The sequence below is a fragment of the Oryza brachyantha genome, chromosome 12 (genome assembly GCF_000231095.2).
Source record: "Oryza brachyantha chromosome 12, ObraRS2, whole genome shotgun sequence".
Lineage (NCBI taxonomy): Eukaryota > Viridiplantae > Streptophyta > Magnoliopsida > Poales > Poaceae > Oryza > Oryza brachyantha.
This window is the reverse complement of record NC_023174.2, coordinates 13,381,946-13,397,440: the sequence shown is the minus strand read 5'-3', so window position 1 is coordinate 13,397,440 and position 15,495 is coordinate 13,381,946. Positions and strand designations below refer to the sequence as shown.

Sequence of the window (15,495 nt, the reverse complement as noted above, 5' to 3'; positions counted from 1 at the left end):
GAAAATAATTTGACTAATTACTGACTATAAACTATATTGTCTTATGGCATGTTCAAAGGTAGAGCCCGTTGTGGACTCTATCTTAAGCCACATCAGCAACAAGAGTCTATTTTATAATGATACGTACAAAGCTAGAGTCAGGTGTGGTTTCTTCATTAATGCAATAAAATATTTTTTATTAAGCTAGTTTCCTTTTTATACATTCGCATGTTAGAAAGTTTTCTTTAATAAATGCTAAGAATTGACTCTAAGCCGTTGTCATGCATGGCAACAGCTTTTCTCTCTTCTTCCCCTCTTTCCCTACATCACCAAATTTGCTTACGTGATGATTGAGAGAGTCAGCTAATAATAGATACCTTTATACGTGTCCTAATCACCGTTTGCTTAATAGGAAAGGACGATGTTGATGTCCAAGATATACTAGCTCCTAAGAGGAAAGAGGTCACTGTAATAAAGGACGACAGCCGAAGGTCAACCGGTTTAAATATTTAGAGGAAATTTCACAAAATAACAGATAGTTTTATCAAACTATCAAAAAAAATACAGATTTATATGTGTATCATAAAAATACATGTTTGACATAATTTTTTTCACAAAACTATGAATGTAAGGTATTGCATCCAATGTAAGTTTTGTAAATTGAAAACCAATCGTGGAACTCTAAAACATGTAATTCTTTCAGAGCTTCACTGCTAGATATGTAGTTTTGTGATAAAGACATTAAATCTGTAGTTTTCTAAGAAATTTGGTGCTAAATGCATAGTTCTGTGATACACAACCTTAAATTTATAATTTTTATGATAATTTGGTGAAAGTACCTTGTAGTTTTGTGAATTTTACTCAAACGTTTATAATACCCTGTGATTTATTTACATCCATATCACACTTCCCATTGGTTCCCTTGCAGATACACGTCCAAGCAGCAAAAAAGAAAAACAAAAGGATGATGCAACATACATTAGCGTGGCTGATCACCATGGCCAATCCAGTTATAGGCAACCAAGTAAGTTTACAGTCTATTTCAGAGGTGATCAAGTATGTATATAGACCAGTAATTGTGTCCTTTTCATGTCTGACTGCTGCACCAACGGCATGTAAATGGCACATGAAACAAATGACTTCATCTCCGACATATCAGCAGTCACATGACAATTCTGAAGAACTCTACGCCATCACCACGAATAGAACAGCCATTGAATTTGGCAGAACAGGGAGTCTCTTATGTACATAGTCTGAATATACGGTCCAATGATAAAAACATACCAAACTAATAACGACTTTTTTCTTTTCAAAAAAAATTCATCGGACTATTTAACAGAACACATTGGTGAGACAAACCACTTAAAGGTTCATGTGCAGAATGTGGGAGAAAAGCGAACTACCATGGTTCTTTTCAAATCATCGGACAGCCTCTCCAACTCGACAACAGAATGGAAGTCATTTGTCCGGGAGAACAAGATCAAGATGGGTGTGTGCATGTTCCACTTCTTCATCATTAGGAACAAGATCAAGATTGGCTGTGTGCCGCGACGACGGCGAAGGCGCCGGCCTCACCAGGCGCGCCGCTCGACGCTGGCGTGCGTCATGGCCGCCCCCGCGGCGCTCCTCGATCGCCGCCGTGCTGGCGGTGTAGCAGGCGCTCGGCGCCGTTGCCTTTGCCGCGGACGTCTCCGCGGCGCGGAGCTGGGGTGGTGCCTCACCAACGGCGGCTACACGGGGGTGGCCTTCTCCAAGAGTAGAGGTGGACAGAAAGCTCGTGACTCGTTAGCTCGCTCGACTCGTGACAAACTCGGCTCGGCTCGACTCGACTCGTTTCAATTTTTCTAACGAGCCGAGCTAGTATTTTAGCTCGTTAGAGATAACGAGCTTAGCTCGTGAGCTGCTTGCGAGCCTAACGAGCTAGACCAAAGACACAAGATTCACCGGTGTTCATTGATTTCACCCTGGAATGCATGTGTTCAGTGCTTCATAGGTTCACCATGTGATTTGTTGGTTCAAACTTTAATATTTAAATACAATTTCATATGATTTGCATGTTTGAAATGAAAAAATTGCTTGTATAAACTATTGAAAAATTGTGTAGGTTAACTTTTTATGCATGGCTCACGAGCCTAACGAACCAGCTCGAGCTTTATAACGAGCCGAGCTGAGCTGGGTTTTTAGCTCGTTACGATAACGAGCCGAGCCGAGCCGAGCCAGCTCGTTATCTTAACAAGCTGGACCGAGCCGAACCGAGCTGAGCCGAGCTGGCTCGTTATCCAGCCCTATCCAAGAGGAAGAAGTACGCTGACTACATGGACGCGGTTGATCAGATGACAGAGCTGACATTTCCCTTGTTCTACGAAGATTTCCACGTCGCGAGGCGCAACGCCGTTGTCTTCGCGGCCGACTTGTCTGCCGCCTGCGCGGTCAACGCTGAGGCGACACACCATCCGACAAAGAGGGCACTCTGGGCTGTGCTGCCAAATCTCATTTCCACGGAGGATGTAATGGTCAATACAATCTCGGTGGAATACGTGATTGCATGCCAGTCGTCGGAGAGGCTTTCGCCCGAATGTATCCAAATAGAATATGCAAACATCCTCTTGCTCGTCAAACTTCGCATGTCGAACGTCTCCGATCATTGAGATGGCCACCCTTCGCCAACAAAAGTGAAACAGAGCTAGAACAAATAGCTGCGAACTACCGTGATCTCCTCCTCGCTGCGGATGGTGCCCAACAAGAGGAGCGACAGCTGCTCATCGTCTTATGGGTGAGCGGGTATTCCCGCCTCAAAGAAACAATGCGCCAAGCCGGTGAGGGCGGACGCCGGTGCCAGTGGCGGTTGTGAAGCCGCTGCTGCCTAGAGTCCCTCTTGAAATGGGTCGAGCAAGGTGGCGCAGGGAGGATCCGCCCCCTGCAGCAGGGCGGGCACGAGCTGCAAACCGACGAGGTTCGGCTCCTCCGTGGCTTCAGGTGGCGGAGCCAAAGCAGCTGCAGGTGCAGGGGGAGCACCTCACCGGGCCACTGACGAGACGCCGTACTGCCTATGGCGACGGCCGGCGAACAACTACGCGCAACTTTTCCTTCTTCGCTCGCGGCGCGACTGCTTCTTCCTCTCCCTCCTTCGTCTCTCGCAGCCTTTCTCGCTTGATGTGTTTCTTAAAATCAAGAAGGACGACGACGAAGCGCGAGATGCTTCGCGCTTTTAAAGAACTGCGACGACGAACAGCTATGCGCTCAAGTGGTTCGGTCCAAGGCAGCCCATTTGCGGTGGGCCACGCAAGGAAACTTGTCCTAGGCGAGGGCTTGAAGGAATAATAAGTACACTTTGACTCCCTCAAAAGTGGTCCTAATCTAATACATGATCCTAAGACGTAAAACCCGATATTTCAACCCCGAGTTATTAAAACTGTTGCAATTTGACTCCCTTGACGGGTTTGGAGGGCTGCTTCTTCCTCTCCCTCCTTCGTCTCTCTCGTGGCCTCTCTCAATATGTTTCTTGAAATCAAGAACTGCTATTGTTGGCTTCGACCAATCCTTTGTTGTCAAAACTCTTGGCATGTCTGTAATTAAACAGAACAAAACCAATAGAGCTTCAATTTTCAAAGTAATCAATCATGGCACAGGTGAATATGTTCATGTTACTATTCTTGTACAAAATTATATTTAGCTGATACAATTTACAAGTCGGTGCGAAGTGCTTCCATGCTTCTTTCACGAGGAAATTAAGCAAAGAGAAATAGTAGAATGCTACTGCCTCCGTTCCTTACTTCAACCAATAAAATTATTGAAATTACGATGTTTTGATAAATACAAGTTGCATAGGAATATTTAGCGTGGAAAGTGTTTTGATAATATGATTTATTGAGATATATATAAACTTTTATAACAAAGGATGAGCAATCAAAAGTCTAAATATGAATAATATATTGTGTTGATTACAAAGAACGAAGAGAATACTAATAAGAATTAACTTGGGTTTAACAGGGTTAGATTTCTTTGTATTTTTTGGTTTAATCAATATATTTTCTCCATTTTATATCGTAAGTTACTTTAAATTTATATTAAATCAAATATCTTTAAGTTTGATTAAGTATAGAAAAATATAACAATATTTTAAGGGAAAACTATAGAACATTGTCTCATGCTTATTTTAGAAACGGGTTAGTTTAGTTCCCATCAAAATATACATAGTAACGAATGTACATAGTAATGTTGTGTGTAGACTATCGCATAGTTATCCCGTCCTTTTTATTTTTTTATTTTAATTTTTCTTTCTAAGTATTACCAATAGTGTATCAGATGGTACCGACCTAATATCAGTTCGTATCAACCGAATATTAGCCCGTATAGTTTCTGATATCAGGTGGTATCAAACTAGTATTAGTTCGTGTCAATCGAGTATTAACTGGTACAATGAGTGTATTAATTGATTTCAGTGTGATATCAAATCTAATACCGATGAGTTATTATGTTCGGTACATCACATTAATCATCTTATTCTAAAGGATTTCTTAAGGTACCCACGAATAATTATGAGTCGTCCATTAGTTTAGATCCAACGGATCTGATTTTGTTATACTAAACCGCTAGTATGTGTAGTAAAATTCTATAATGGTAAATTAGAACTAAAATATATAACTCTACGATAAAATTATGTGTCATATATTATTTTAAAATAGATAAAATAACAAATATATCTTACAAAAGTTTGGAATAAAATATTTAATATACTTATATAAAATAGATAATTAGATAAATTTTACTACATTATTACCACTACCATTAGACGGTACAGTAACGTTGCCCATTCTAAAACGGGATACCATATAATAGCAGCCCCCATATTTTAAATATAAAATAATTATACTATGAAAATATATTTTACTTTACGCCACGGACAAGTGTATATGCAACAAAGTCGAATACTAGTTGCACATTTTATATTATTAATCTTGAATTTTACAGTGGAGAGATACAGACTTTTATAGTCATGGACTCATCTAGTACAATTAACAAAATACCCATGGTAGTTACTAATAGAGCTTGAGGGTACAAGTGTAATGTGTTTGGCTTCTCGGGACCACTTTGCTAGCTATTCTAAGTACTTGAGTGCACTCAAGTGCTGATCACCAGGCATCTTGTAAGAATATGCTCAGGAGTCGTCACTGGTAAGCATCTTTCTTGCCTTGTCCGACAAGCTTCTTTATTGCCTTCTTCGATAACCTTCTTCCTGCCCCATTCGAGCCTTCCCTTGAGGGGTCCTGCTAACTGGACCTAGAGACATCGGTAGTATTTACATATTCCAACACAGATCCAATGCATGTTGTCATGAAGCACTCTCGTGGCATATTGCCTCATCATGCCACCGAGACATATTGCCTCAACATGCCATGGAGACATATTGCCTGAACATGTCACCAAGTCACATTGACTCGGCATGCCTCTGAAGCATATTCGAGCGAATGGGTAAAGGAGGCCCTATACCAACAATATTGAATGGTTGATTTAAGTAAACTAATCTAGTGTTTAGCTAACCAGCACTTCAATTTGTCTATGCATGTTCACACTAATAAAGTAAGATGGCTATCCATGCTAAGATTTTAGAACAACAATAAATATGAAAGAAAGAGAAAAAGGTATGCGTTCACACAATATTTTTGGGAAACTTGCAAACATGCCATTATAATTTTGTAAAGTTGGAGATATGTCGTTGGTATCACAATGACATGTGGGACCCGTATAAGTCAATGACATGTGGGTTAGGATGACATATCTTTAATTTTGCATAATACCCAACCCAGTGGCTGATGAAGTTTTGAACCTTTTTTCTAATATCCGTTGAAAATTTGTGTGTTTCTGCTTGAGCCGTACGAGATGAAATTCTCATATACGGTTCTCGGAGGGGGTTCTGATTAGTTACCTATCTCAATAAAGTATATGATTGGTTTGAGTAACGTCTTGAGATTCAGGCAATTGCAGATGATATAAATAGTAAATATGGTATCCTTGCAATTTTCTCAATATTTTTTCGAGCTGGCACACCAAATTGTCAGGCAGTGAAACAAATCAAATTACCTTGCAAGATTAATCAACTGCATAAGAAATCTCCCCAACCCCTTCCCCTCCGCTGAAGGCTCCATTTGCAAACCACAGGAAGGTACTCATCCACAACAAATCTGTAATCTACAAAAGCAAGGATGAGGAGTAAATCGCACTATCAACATGGTTCAACAGATGAAAAACAATGAGAAAATCTAAGAAATGCTATTGGCAAACACTTAATTCTAAGAAATGTCACCAACGAGCTTGAGTTCTAAGAAATATCATTATACAAACAAGTTTGTATAAGAAATATCATCGTCGTTAGGGTTCCGTCAACATTTCTCTGATAAGTAATATAGTATGAACGGTGTATTTAACGGAAGATATGGACGGAACCCCAATAACGATGATATTTCTTAGACAAAGTCGCTTGTATGATGGCAAACCCACACTCGTTAATGGTATTTCTTATACTTAGATGTTTATCAATGAAATTTCATAGAATTTCTCAGAAAAAATAGAATTTCAGATGGTGTAAATTCAGCAAGACCTTGTTAATAGCGAAATTTAACCCATTCGAATAGTCGTGCCCACGGTTAAGGACGAACTACCAGATTCACTATGATTAGTCAAACCATTAATAACTTGATTAATTTGAATTTGGATTAGAACCGCAACATGGTATAATGTTGGATAGTGGTTGAGCCTGTTATAACGATGAATAGAGATGTTAACACTCTACAAGAATTTATTCACCTGTGTATTTATTTATACAATTCTATTCAAATCTCTGTGTTTTGTTAAAGTGGACCCGTCGGCCATCCACTTCGCCCACCACCTCATCACCTCCACGCCGCATCACGCACAACACCAAACACCGATCCTGACCAACCGCATCCGTCCACGTACCCTCCACCAGCCGGGCCCCATGCACCGAATCCCCCCCGCTCCCCCCCAATAGCGCGTATCTCTCCCGACGGAGCAGGCGCCACCGACGCGCTGGCAGTCAGTCCCGCGCTTACTCCCCCGCACTATCCTCCACCCACAGACGAACGGGACCCACATGTAGGTGACCCCACGTGTCAGTGACTCGAGCTGGAGTGTCTCCCCGTAGACCTAGCGCTGCCTCGGCCTTCCCACGTGGGCCCCGCGTGGCAGTGGGTGGCACGCAGCCCGATGATATCGCCCACGTACCCCCGCTCCCCCCGGGCCCGCTCGCCAGACACCCCACCAAGACAGCCGCGTGAGACACCACCACCACCTCTCTCTCTCTCTCTCTCTTCCCCATCTCTCTCTCTCTCTCTCCTCCTCCTCGACTCGATCTCCTGTCCCGTCTCCGGCGACCTCTCCGGCGGCGTCTCCGGCGACCCGGCCACCGCCGGCGCCGCCGCTGGGTGCTCCCCCTCATTTCCCAGATCGGCCGCTGGGTCGTCGTAGTCCGCGATCACCCCATCCTCCTTCCCCAGATCCACCTTCTTGCGTACTCGCGCTTCCCTCTTTGTCGCGGTGGGAAGCTCGGTGGAAGCGGGGGCGCTGTGTGAGGGAGGGAGGGAATCAGATCCGGCGATCCGCGTGGTTCTGTGGCCGTGATGGACGATTTCCAGGGCCTCCTGGCCCGCGACTTTGGGCTCCGCCCGCAGGGGAAGGCCGCGCCCATGTCCGCGGCCCGCGCCGCCGCGTCCTCCGGATCCGCCTGGTCCAGCTCCAGATCCGCGTCGGCGTCCGCCGCCGCCGCCGCCACCGCCCCGCCCGCGCCCTCGTACGATGACCTCTTCGGGGCCGCGGCGCCCTCCGCCCCGCCTCCCAAGGGCGCGGGCGCGCCCTCGCCCAACCTCGACGACATCTTTGACTCCTTCAAGGAGCCCTCCGCCGCCGCGGTGCCACCCAAGCCGAAACACTCGTCCATGCCGGTGTTTGACAAGCCGGTCTATGATGATGACATCTTCGATGGGGTTCCTGGGGTGAAGAGCTCTTCGGCGCGGTTTGACGATGTGTTCGGAGGCAACCACGCGCCACCCCCTGCATACGACGATCTGCTCGGGGGATTTGGGAGCAAGCCGGAGGTGAAGGAGGTGCAGGAGGAGAAGAGGAAGCCTGAGCTGGCAGCTACATCGGCTGGGTTTGATGATTTGATCCCAGGGTTTGGCGGGAGGGTCCCGATGCGCTCCAGGTGAGCACTTTTGTGCATGGGAATGTTGGGCGTTACATTGTCTACATGTGCACTCTAGGAGTAAATTTAGTGGTTTGGATCAAGCGGAAGCTTTGTCGGTATGCGCCTGACTCAGCAACAAGAGAACCATAGGAGAATTCAATTGAGTTAGACAAATTATGCACTCTCATATTGCATTTACTTAGATTTTAGCTTGTTAATGTGGAATAGTTGCATTTATGGTTTATATAATTATATCTAATCTAGTTGGCAATTGAATTTATAGGCTATTTTCTATTAGTTATGATCTGCATCGACCATTGAGTATCGATGACATCTTGTGGATAAACTTATTGGAAGTTGGAAGTTTATGGGCTCTAATTGGTATTGATTTTACTACTAAAATTGCCCAGGAACATATCCCATGCTTTTCGAAGCAATCCGTACTTTCCTAGAGATTATCAGTGCACCTTCTAAGGCAAACTTGCTTTGGCCTATATTCTGTTATGTGGATGATATAGTGTATATTAGGTTTATTGTGGTTTATTTAGATTGCATGTAGATTCATAGTGAATGTTCCCCCATCATGTATTAATGATCGGATGGAGTAGGCTCGGAGGTCGCACAGTTTTGACTGCAAATTACCTTAAGTTCTTTGCTATAACTCAGTATACTGATGGAATATGTAGTGAGTTATGCAAGAAGAATATCTAAGAGGTTATAAAATTGCTTTGTTTACAGAAGATTTTTTTCTCTAAAAAATGTTCACTTCCGTTAATTTTATACTTTCCCTCCTCTTTTTCCCCCCTTTTTGAATCACAGGGAGACTGTTGGAACTAAAGAGAAGAATGTGCCCATGTCTAAGCCAACAAGCATGGCAAGTGACCCATTTGATGTTCTTGGTACGACTTCAACCTCAAAGCATACGTCTTCAGGGATATTCACGGATCCCTTGGATGAACTGGGTAGGCCTGCAAAACCTCAAGGAAAAAAACATGACAATACCGCTGACAGTGGCCTATGTGAGGACTCGAGCACTTTCAATCAAGTCCCAAAATCAGAACCTTTGTTTACCTCAGAGTTGAATGATGATCTGAAAGATAGGAATGGCTCTACCAAAGACCGAGATTCAAGTCCTGCACACAATTTTTCCAGAAAAAATACAACCCAACAACCTTCTGTGGAAAACTTTGAAAATATCTTTCCTAAGTCACATTCTGCTCGATATTCTGATGTTCATGTTGACATTGGTGCCTCTGGTTCAGAGAAATACAGCGGGAATGGCCTGGATGACCAGTCTCCAAGATCTGATGAGTCTGAAGATGAGATCTGGCTTACAGTTTCTGAGATTCCCCTCTTCACACAGCCAACTAGTGCCCCACCACCTTCAAGAACACCACCACCACTTGCAGTTAAGCAAAAACCACATGGATCACAAGCAAAAAGAAAAGATGATGATTATCCACGGCGATCTAACCAGAATTACAATCATCACAGAAGCTCGTCAAATCAAGCTGGTGTTTCTTCAATAGATGAACTGGAAGATTTTGCCAGGGGCAAGTCTCAAAGGTCTGCCTATGACAATGCAGATCCTTTTAATGAGGAAGAATTTGAGCATAGTTCATCGGCAGCAGCATCTGCAGCTGCTATGAAGGAAGCAATGGATAAAGCTGAGGCAAAGTTCAAGCATGCCAAGGTTGTACGGGAAAGGGAACGTGATGCAAAACTCAGAAATAGAGAACAGCAGGAACAAGATGATGAAGTAAGGTTCAACACCCAGGATCATGAAGAGAGAGAGAGGCAGGAAAGACTAGAACGGGAGAGAGAGATGAGACAAAGGGAGGAAAAGGAGAGAGAGCAAAGACGATTTGAAGAGGAGAGGGAACTTGAGAAACAAAGAGAAAGAGAGAGGGCTGCTAGACAAGCTGTTGAAAGGGCTACAAAGGAAGCACGGGAAAGAGCAGCTGCAGAAGCTCGTGCAAAAGCAGAGAGGGAGGCACGCCAGCGTGCAGAGCGGGCTGCTGTTCAAAGAGCTCAGCAGGAAGCACGTGAGAGGGCTGCTGTAGAGGCCAGGGAACGGGCCGAGAGGGCGGCTGCTGAAGCGAAGGATAGGGCTGCTGCTGAAGCTAAGGAGAAGGCTGCAACTCAAGCCAGGGATAGGGCTGCAGCAGAAAGAGCTGCGGTGGAGAGAGCTCAGCAAGAAGCAAGGAGAAGAGCTGAAAGAGCAGCAGTAGAGAGGGCTGCTTCTGAGGTTCGGGAACGTCAAGCTGCTGAGGCTCAAGAAAGGCAGGCTGCAGCTGTGGCGGCGGCAGCGGCAAGAGAAAAACAGAGTAAACCAGATGATCTTGAATCCTTCTTTGGTATGGGTGCTCGAGCCAATAGTGCACCAAAGCAAAGGGCTCCAACAGTGGTGAGTACTTTACCAAAACATGCTGCCAAAAATGTTTTTAATGCAATTTCCGGGTTATTGTTTCACTAAATGTGGATATTTCAGGACCCTATGTTTAATTCTCAAACTCAAAATAGAGGGGCAGCGACTTCTGCTTCAGCATCTATGCGAAAGGCATCCTCAACAACAAACATTGCTGATGACCTATCTGCAATATTTGGAGGAGGTACACATCCCAAAAGCGGCAGTTCTGAAAAGATACGAGGTTTTGTAATATGTCTTTTGCAATAACTCATTTGGTTTATTTATTTTCTTGTAGCTCCCACATCATCTGAAGAATTTCAAGAAATTGAAGGAGAGACTGAAGAAAGAAGACGTGCTAGGTTTGACCGGCATCAAAGGACCCGCGAACGAGCGGTAATGTTGCTATGGTTTCAGTAATTAAAATAAATAGTTGTTTGTAACTTGCAGTATAAATTTGGAACTGTGGATAATTCATTGTGTGCTCCTGATTTTATGTTTTACTTTATTTTTTCCTATTTATTTTTATTTATGAAGAGTTGTGATGCCTGAATGTGAGTTGCAGTGCCATTTATTAACTTCACTGTGTATGCAGGCAAAAGCCCTGGCTGAAAAGAATGAACGGGATATGCAGGTTCAGAGGGAGCAGGCAGAAAGACATGTAAGTAATATGCCATTCTATCTTTCAAGTGACCTGTTTTTTAAATCTTTTAGTGCTTAATAAATGCTTGTCATACTGGTTAGTCTCCATTTATTTTTATTTATACTTTACTGGCAATGTTGTGGGTCTTGTCTGTGTAAGCATGTTATTTGTCCTGTTAGACATGACTATTTTATTGCTATCATCTTATTTGTTTTTTTTTGTATGTGTTAATTCCAGAGAATTTCAGAAACAATGGACTTTGAGATTAAGCGATGGGCTGCTGGAAAAGAAGGCAATTTACGTGCATTGCTATCAACTCTGCAATATGTAAGTCCTTATTCCTGAAGCTTCTAAGAATTGAATGGATTTTCCTTTTCTTTTCAGTTTTCTGCTCATTTTCTTGGTGTTATTCTTGTAAAGAAAGTTGCATGACTCTTTTACGTTTCTACTGGGAGCCATATTTTTCACTGATCAGTTTGGTAGCACAATATTTTTACAAAATAGAGTGTACTCCTATACTATGGTCAATGATGAGCACATAATATTTCCTGTCCATGTGTAGTGCTGAGGTGATTTTGTTAAGCTGTCAGGTTCCAGTAATTGTTATCCCAGCTGCAGCTTTTCCTAAACTTTGTTCTCACCTGAGTTGACTAAAACAATGGCATTGAGATGATATCAGATAGTTTTGGTCGCTCGTTTCTGTTTGAGTGTGATAAAGCTGGATAGCTCGAGGACCAGATTGCTGGATGGGCTGAATGTCTGTTGTTTTTTTAAGTCTTCCACCAGAAACATTTATCTGGTGTTATTACGAGTTTGTCATTACCTGCATACAATAGCTCCTTCCTCGCAACCTATAATACAGAACTAAGTTAATAGAAATTGTGAAAGACTACTAATTGTTCACCAAGCATCATTTTAGAGCTAGTTTCAAGAGAATTTTGTGTCTTTCCTATTATTAATTCATATGTTTATTTGGACAGGTACTTTGGCCAGAATGTGGATGGCAACCTGTATCCCTTACTGACTTGATTACTGCTGCTGCGGTTAAAAAAGTGTACAGAAAAGCAACATTGTGCATACATCCTGACAAGGTGCAGCAAAAGGGGGCAAATCTACAGCAGAAATATATTGCTGAGAAGGTGTTCGATCTCCTTAAGGTGTGTGTGCTCTCAAAATATATTTACAAACCATAATAGCATCATGGTGCCTCACACTAACAACAGTATTCATCCGTCCTTGTTTTATTTCCCTTTTAGTTTATTGTAAAGAAATTAGGGTCTGCATATATAATATATAAAGAGCCTAACAGGACTCATTAATGTGTCCAATTTTAGTTTTTAGGACATTGGGTTCTTTATGGAGACTATCTGTCAATGATGAATATTAAGGAGCTTTCACTATACATCATTTCTTTTATTATTCCATTCATGCCCATTGAGCTAATATGGCTTCCTCTATGGTTTCACAATGAAAGTGCCAAGGTTTGACAGTTTACATATGATTTATGGAACACTAGATAACTTTGGTTTGGGTTGGTCCACCTGGAACACCACCTAGTGGCAGGGACAAGTATACCTGCCATGTACTGCCCTACGCCCACAGCCAAATTAATGTAAACCTTAGTAATGGCCGGCCTGTACCCTGGCTAGCATATCTTACATACATTAGCTTATTTCTATTTACAATTTTGATATTAGGGTCTTGTTTATTTTTAGAAAGAAAAGGAGCTATTACTCAATTTTTTTCATTTTACCAAGTGCAGGGATGTTAAAGAGTTTAATTTTCTAGTGTTTCCCATTATATCCTGTTGGTATAAACTTTTAATTAAACCTCTATGCTTGCACAAAACAGGAGGCATGGAACAAATTCAATTCTGAAGAACTCTTCTAAACGGCCTTTGCAAATGAACGTACCCGCTCACCCAATCCTCACCTGCATGAGGCAGTCTAGGTGGAGCGCCACCTCAGAACAATCGAAAGCTGGAGCAGTCGGTCGGGGGACCCATGAAACGATGAAGCAAAAGTTCGACCATAATTACAATTGTATTGTTATTACCAATATTGTTTGTTTCACTATACACCCTCATCTTCCTTCTCCCTTCTGTATGTGTTGATTCAAATGACAATTTCACAGCTACATGTGGTGGCCCTGCGACGGACCCGCATCCAGTAGGTGTATAGTAGCTCTCTTTTTGCTCTGTTATCCAGGGTCGTGAAGCAGCGGATTGGGGTGGCCAGTGTTGTGGTTTTTGGATTAGGCACAGGGTTTATTTACCATGGAGAGATCTAGTTACATGGGTCATGAATGCTGCCTGTTTGATGCCATGGGCACTTTCTTAAGTTCAATTATCTTGTTTATAGTGAACTTCTGGAACACAATGGGGATGTCCTCTGATTCCTGTGTGATTTTGTATAAAGTTGATCTGGAATTTTGATTTCCCTTCTGTTGTACCGTTTGGTTATTTGCACGTTCCTTGAGGAACACATGCTGCTACTAGGGGTGGGAATGGGCCAGGCCCATGGTTCTTTCACAATCCTATTTAATTCTTAAAAAAATTTTAGCTCAAAACTCTATACAATTTTATTTTCAACCTATTTTAAACTTGATATTTAAATTTTATAGGCAAAATGGTTAGGCCCATTATCCCCTTAGCCACTACTGTCCCCAGATCATGTAGGCATTCCGTTAAAAGAAAGTAAAACTTACAAAATCCATGTATTATAGTTCAAGTTGCACAGAAACCAGGTGTTTTGGCATGTTGCTTTATTGCATATATCCTTTGAATATCATGCTTGTATTGTTTCATAAAGCTATTCTGTCAGCTAAATTTTACCATATATGTGAGTTTTACCGTTATATCTAAAGTTGGGTTCTATAATTCATCGTACAAAAGTTGTAGTCATATAAGGTAATTAGTTATATTTTAACATAATACTTAAGGGTCATAAACCATGATAGCTTGGTTTGTGATTTTTTTTTAAAAAAAAATACGTGGAAACTAGAGTAAAATTTCACGTCAACGTCGTCCATCTTCTCTAGCTCTAATGTCCTTATCGCACCATGTCCTGTGTTGGGTGGCTGTTGTTATTAGGCTCTTCACTATCATTCACCGCGTCTAATCACTTCAATAACATGTTTTCTATCACCAACACCGGCCCACCACCCCTCCTCTCCCACAACTAAAGTGACTTCACTACTGTCTTGACCATCTCTTCGAATTTAATGACCCCCACTCCCTCCTCTCCCACCTTAATCCTAAAACCCTAATCACTTAGGAGCACATTAAAGTTCACTAGAGATGAAAAGGATTACGAATCACATAGCAAATCATAAGGTTAGTAAATAGGAAATTTTGTGATTTTGCCATTAAAAAAGTGTCAAGTAATGTATGACATTTTCGTCTAGAAAAAACTTGAAAGGTGTACCTTGTCCAACCATGTGATTCTGCTGGCATTGTTTTAGTTGTAGATGGAGCTAATTTTGCTATGTCATCACTATATTGAGTATATGCTAAACACCTGTTTTTTCCCTCTAATTTGTAGCACATCACCAAATTCCATCTTTCTCCTTCCATCCGCATCCTCCAAATCTCCTGGCTACTGCTACCTACAAATATGTCATCTCTTTTCACTATTTACCTCATTTGCTTACTAAAGTACAATACTGCTTTTATGTCAAAAAAAGATACAATAGTGCTTGGCATACTCACAAATATCCAATAGCTCAGCCAACCAACATCAATCCCCTCCCCCTCTTTACTTAGTTTTCTAATTTTTTTTGTCTATATTAACACGACGTTCTCTTTCTCTCAATCATCTCCATATATTCCTTAAAGCTGAGGTACCATTTTCTATTCGTAGGCACATGGTAACCAATCAGCCTACTCTATCCAATATCTAGTGTTGCACTTTAATTTGGCATGCTCAAACCACAAAGATTTCAGTTCAATGAATTCCAAATGCAATGGTGGAGTGTAATAATGGTAAACATAGAAAATATGAACACCACCATATTCCAATTATGAGTCATTAAACCTATATAAAAACTTTACTCAGTTAACATCAATACTACGAAAAACTGGTGTGAACATGCCAAAAATATAAAAGTCAGTGTTAATGTATGATGATAGTACATGGACAATGCTCCTCTCTTTCTCTCTCATCATATTTTCCAACCAAGCATATGATAATAACATTACAGATAATGCCGTTGTAGTACTAGCATTTCCAAAAGATAACAACAAACTCGAGTAGACGCATCAACATA

At 42.1% G+C, this 15,495-nt stretch overlaps 1 protein-coding gene across 1 annotated transcript; it reads left to right on the top strand.

The window, feature by feature from the left end:
* Nucleotides 1–7,306: 7,306 nt before the first annotated feature.
* On the top strand, nt 7,307–13,668 carry LOC102700203 (auxilin-related protein 2-like). The gene is made up of 8 exons (XM_040529262.1): nt 7,307–8,197; nt 8,999–10,586; nt 10,671–10,791; nt 10,885–10,982; nt 11,182–11,247; nt 11,467–11,556; nt 12,210–12,386; nt 13,081–13,668. Exons 1-8 carry the CDS (start codon nt 7,617–7,619, stop codon nt 13,117–13,119), a joined length of 2,760 nt encoding a protein of 919 aa, XP_040385196.1. The 5' UTR covers nt 7,307–7,616; the 3' UTR covers nt 13,120–13,668.
* Nucleotides 13,669–15,495: the final 1,827 nt, after the last annotated feature.

Coding starts and splice junctions, on each gene's coding strand:
- LOC102700203 (XM_040529262.1), top strand. CDS start 7,617: ATGGACGATTTCCAGGGCCTCCTGGCCCGCGACTTTGGGCTCCGCCCG. Junction 8,198..8,998: donor AGGGTCCCGATGCGCTCCAG/GTGAGCACTTTT, acceptor TTTGAATCACAG/GGAGACTGTTGGAACTAAAG. Junction 11,248..11,466: donor GGGAGCAGGCAGAAAGACAT/GTAAGTAATATG, acceptor TGTTAATTCCAG/AGAATTTCAGAAACAATGGA.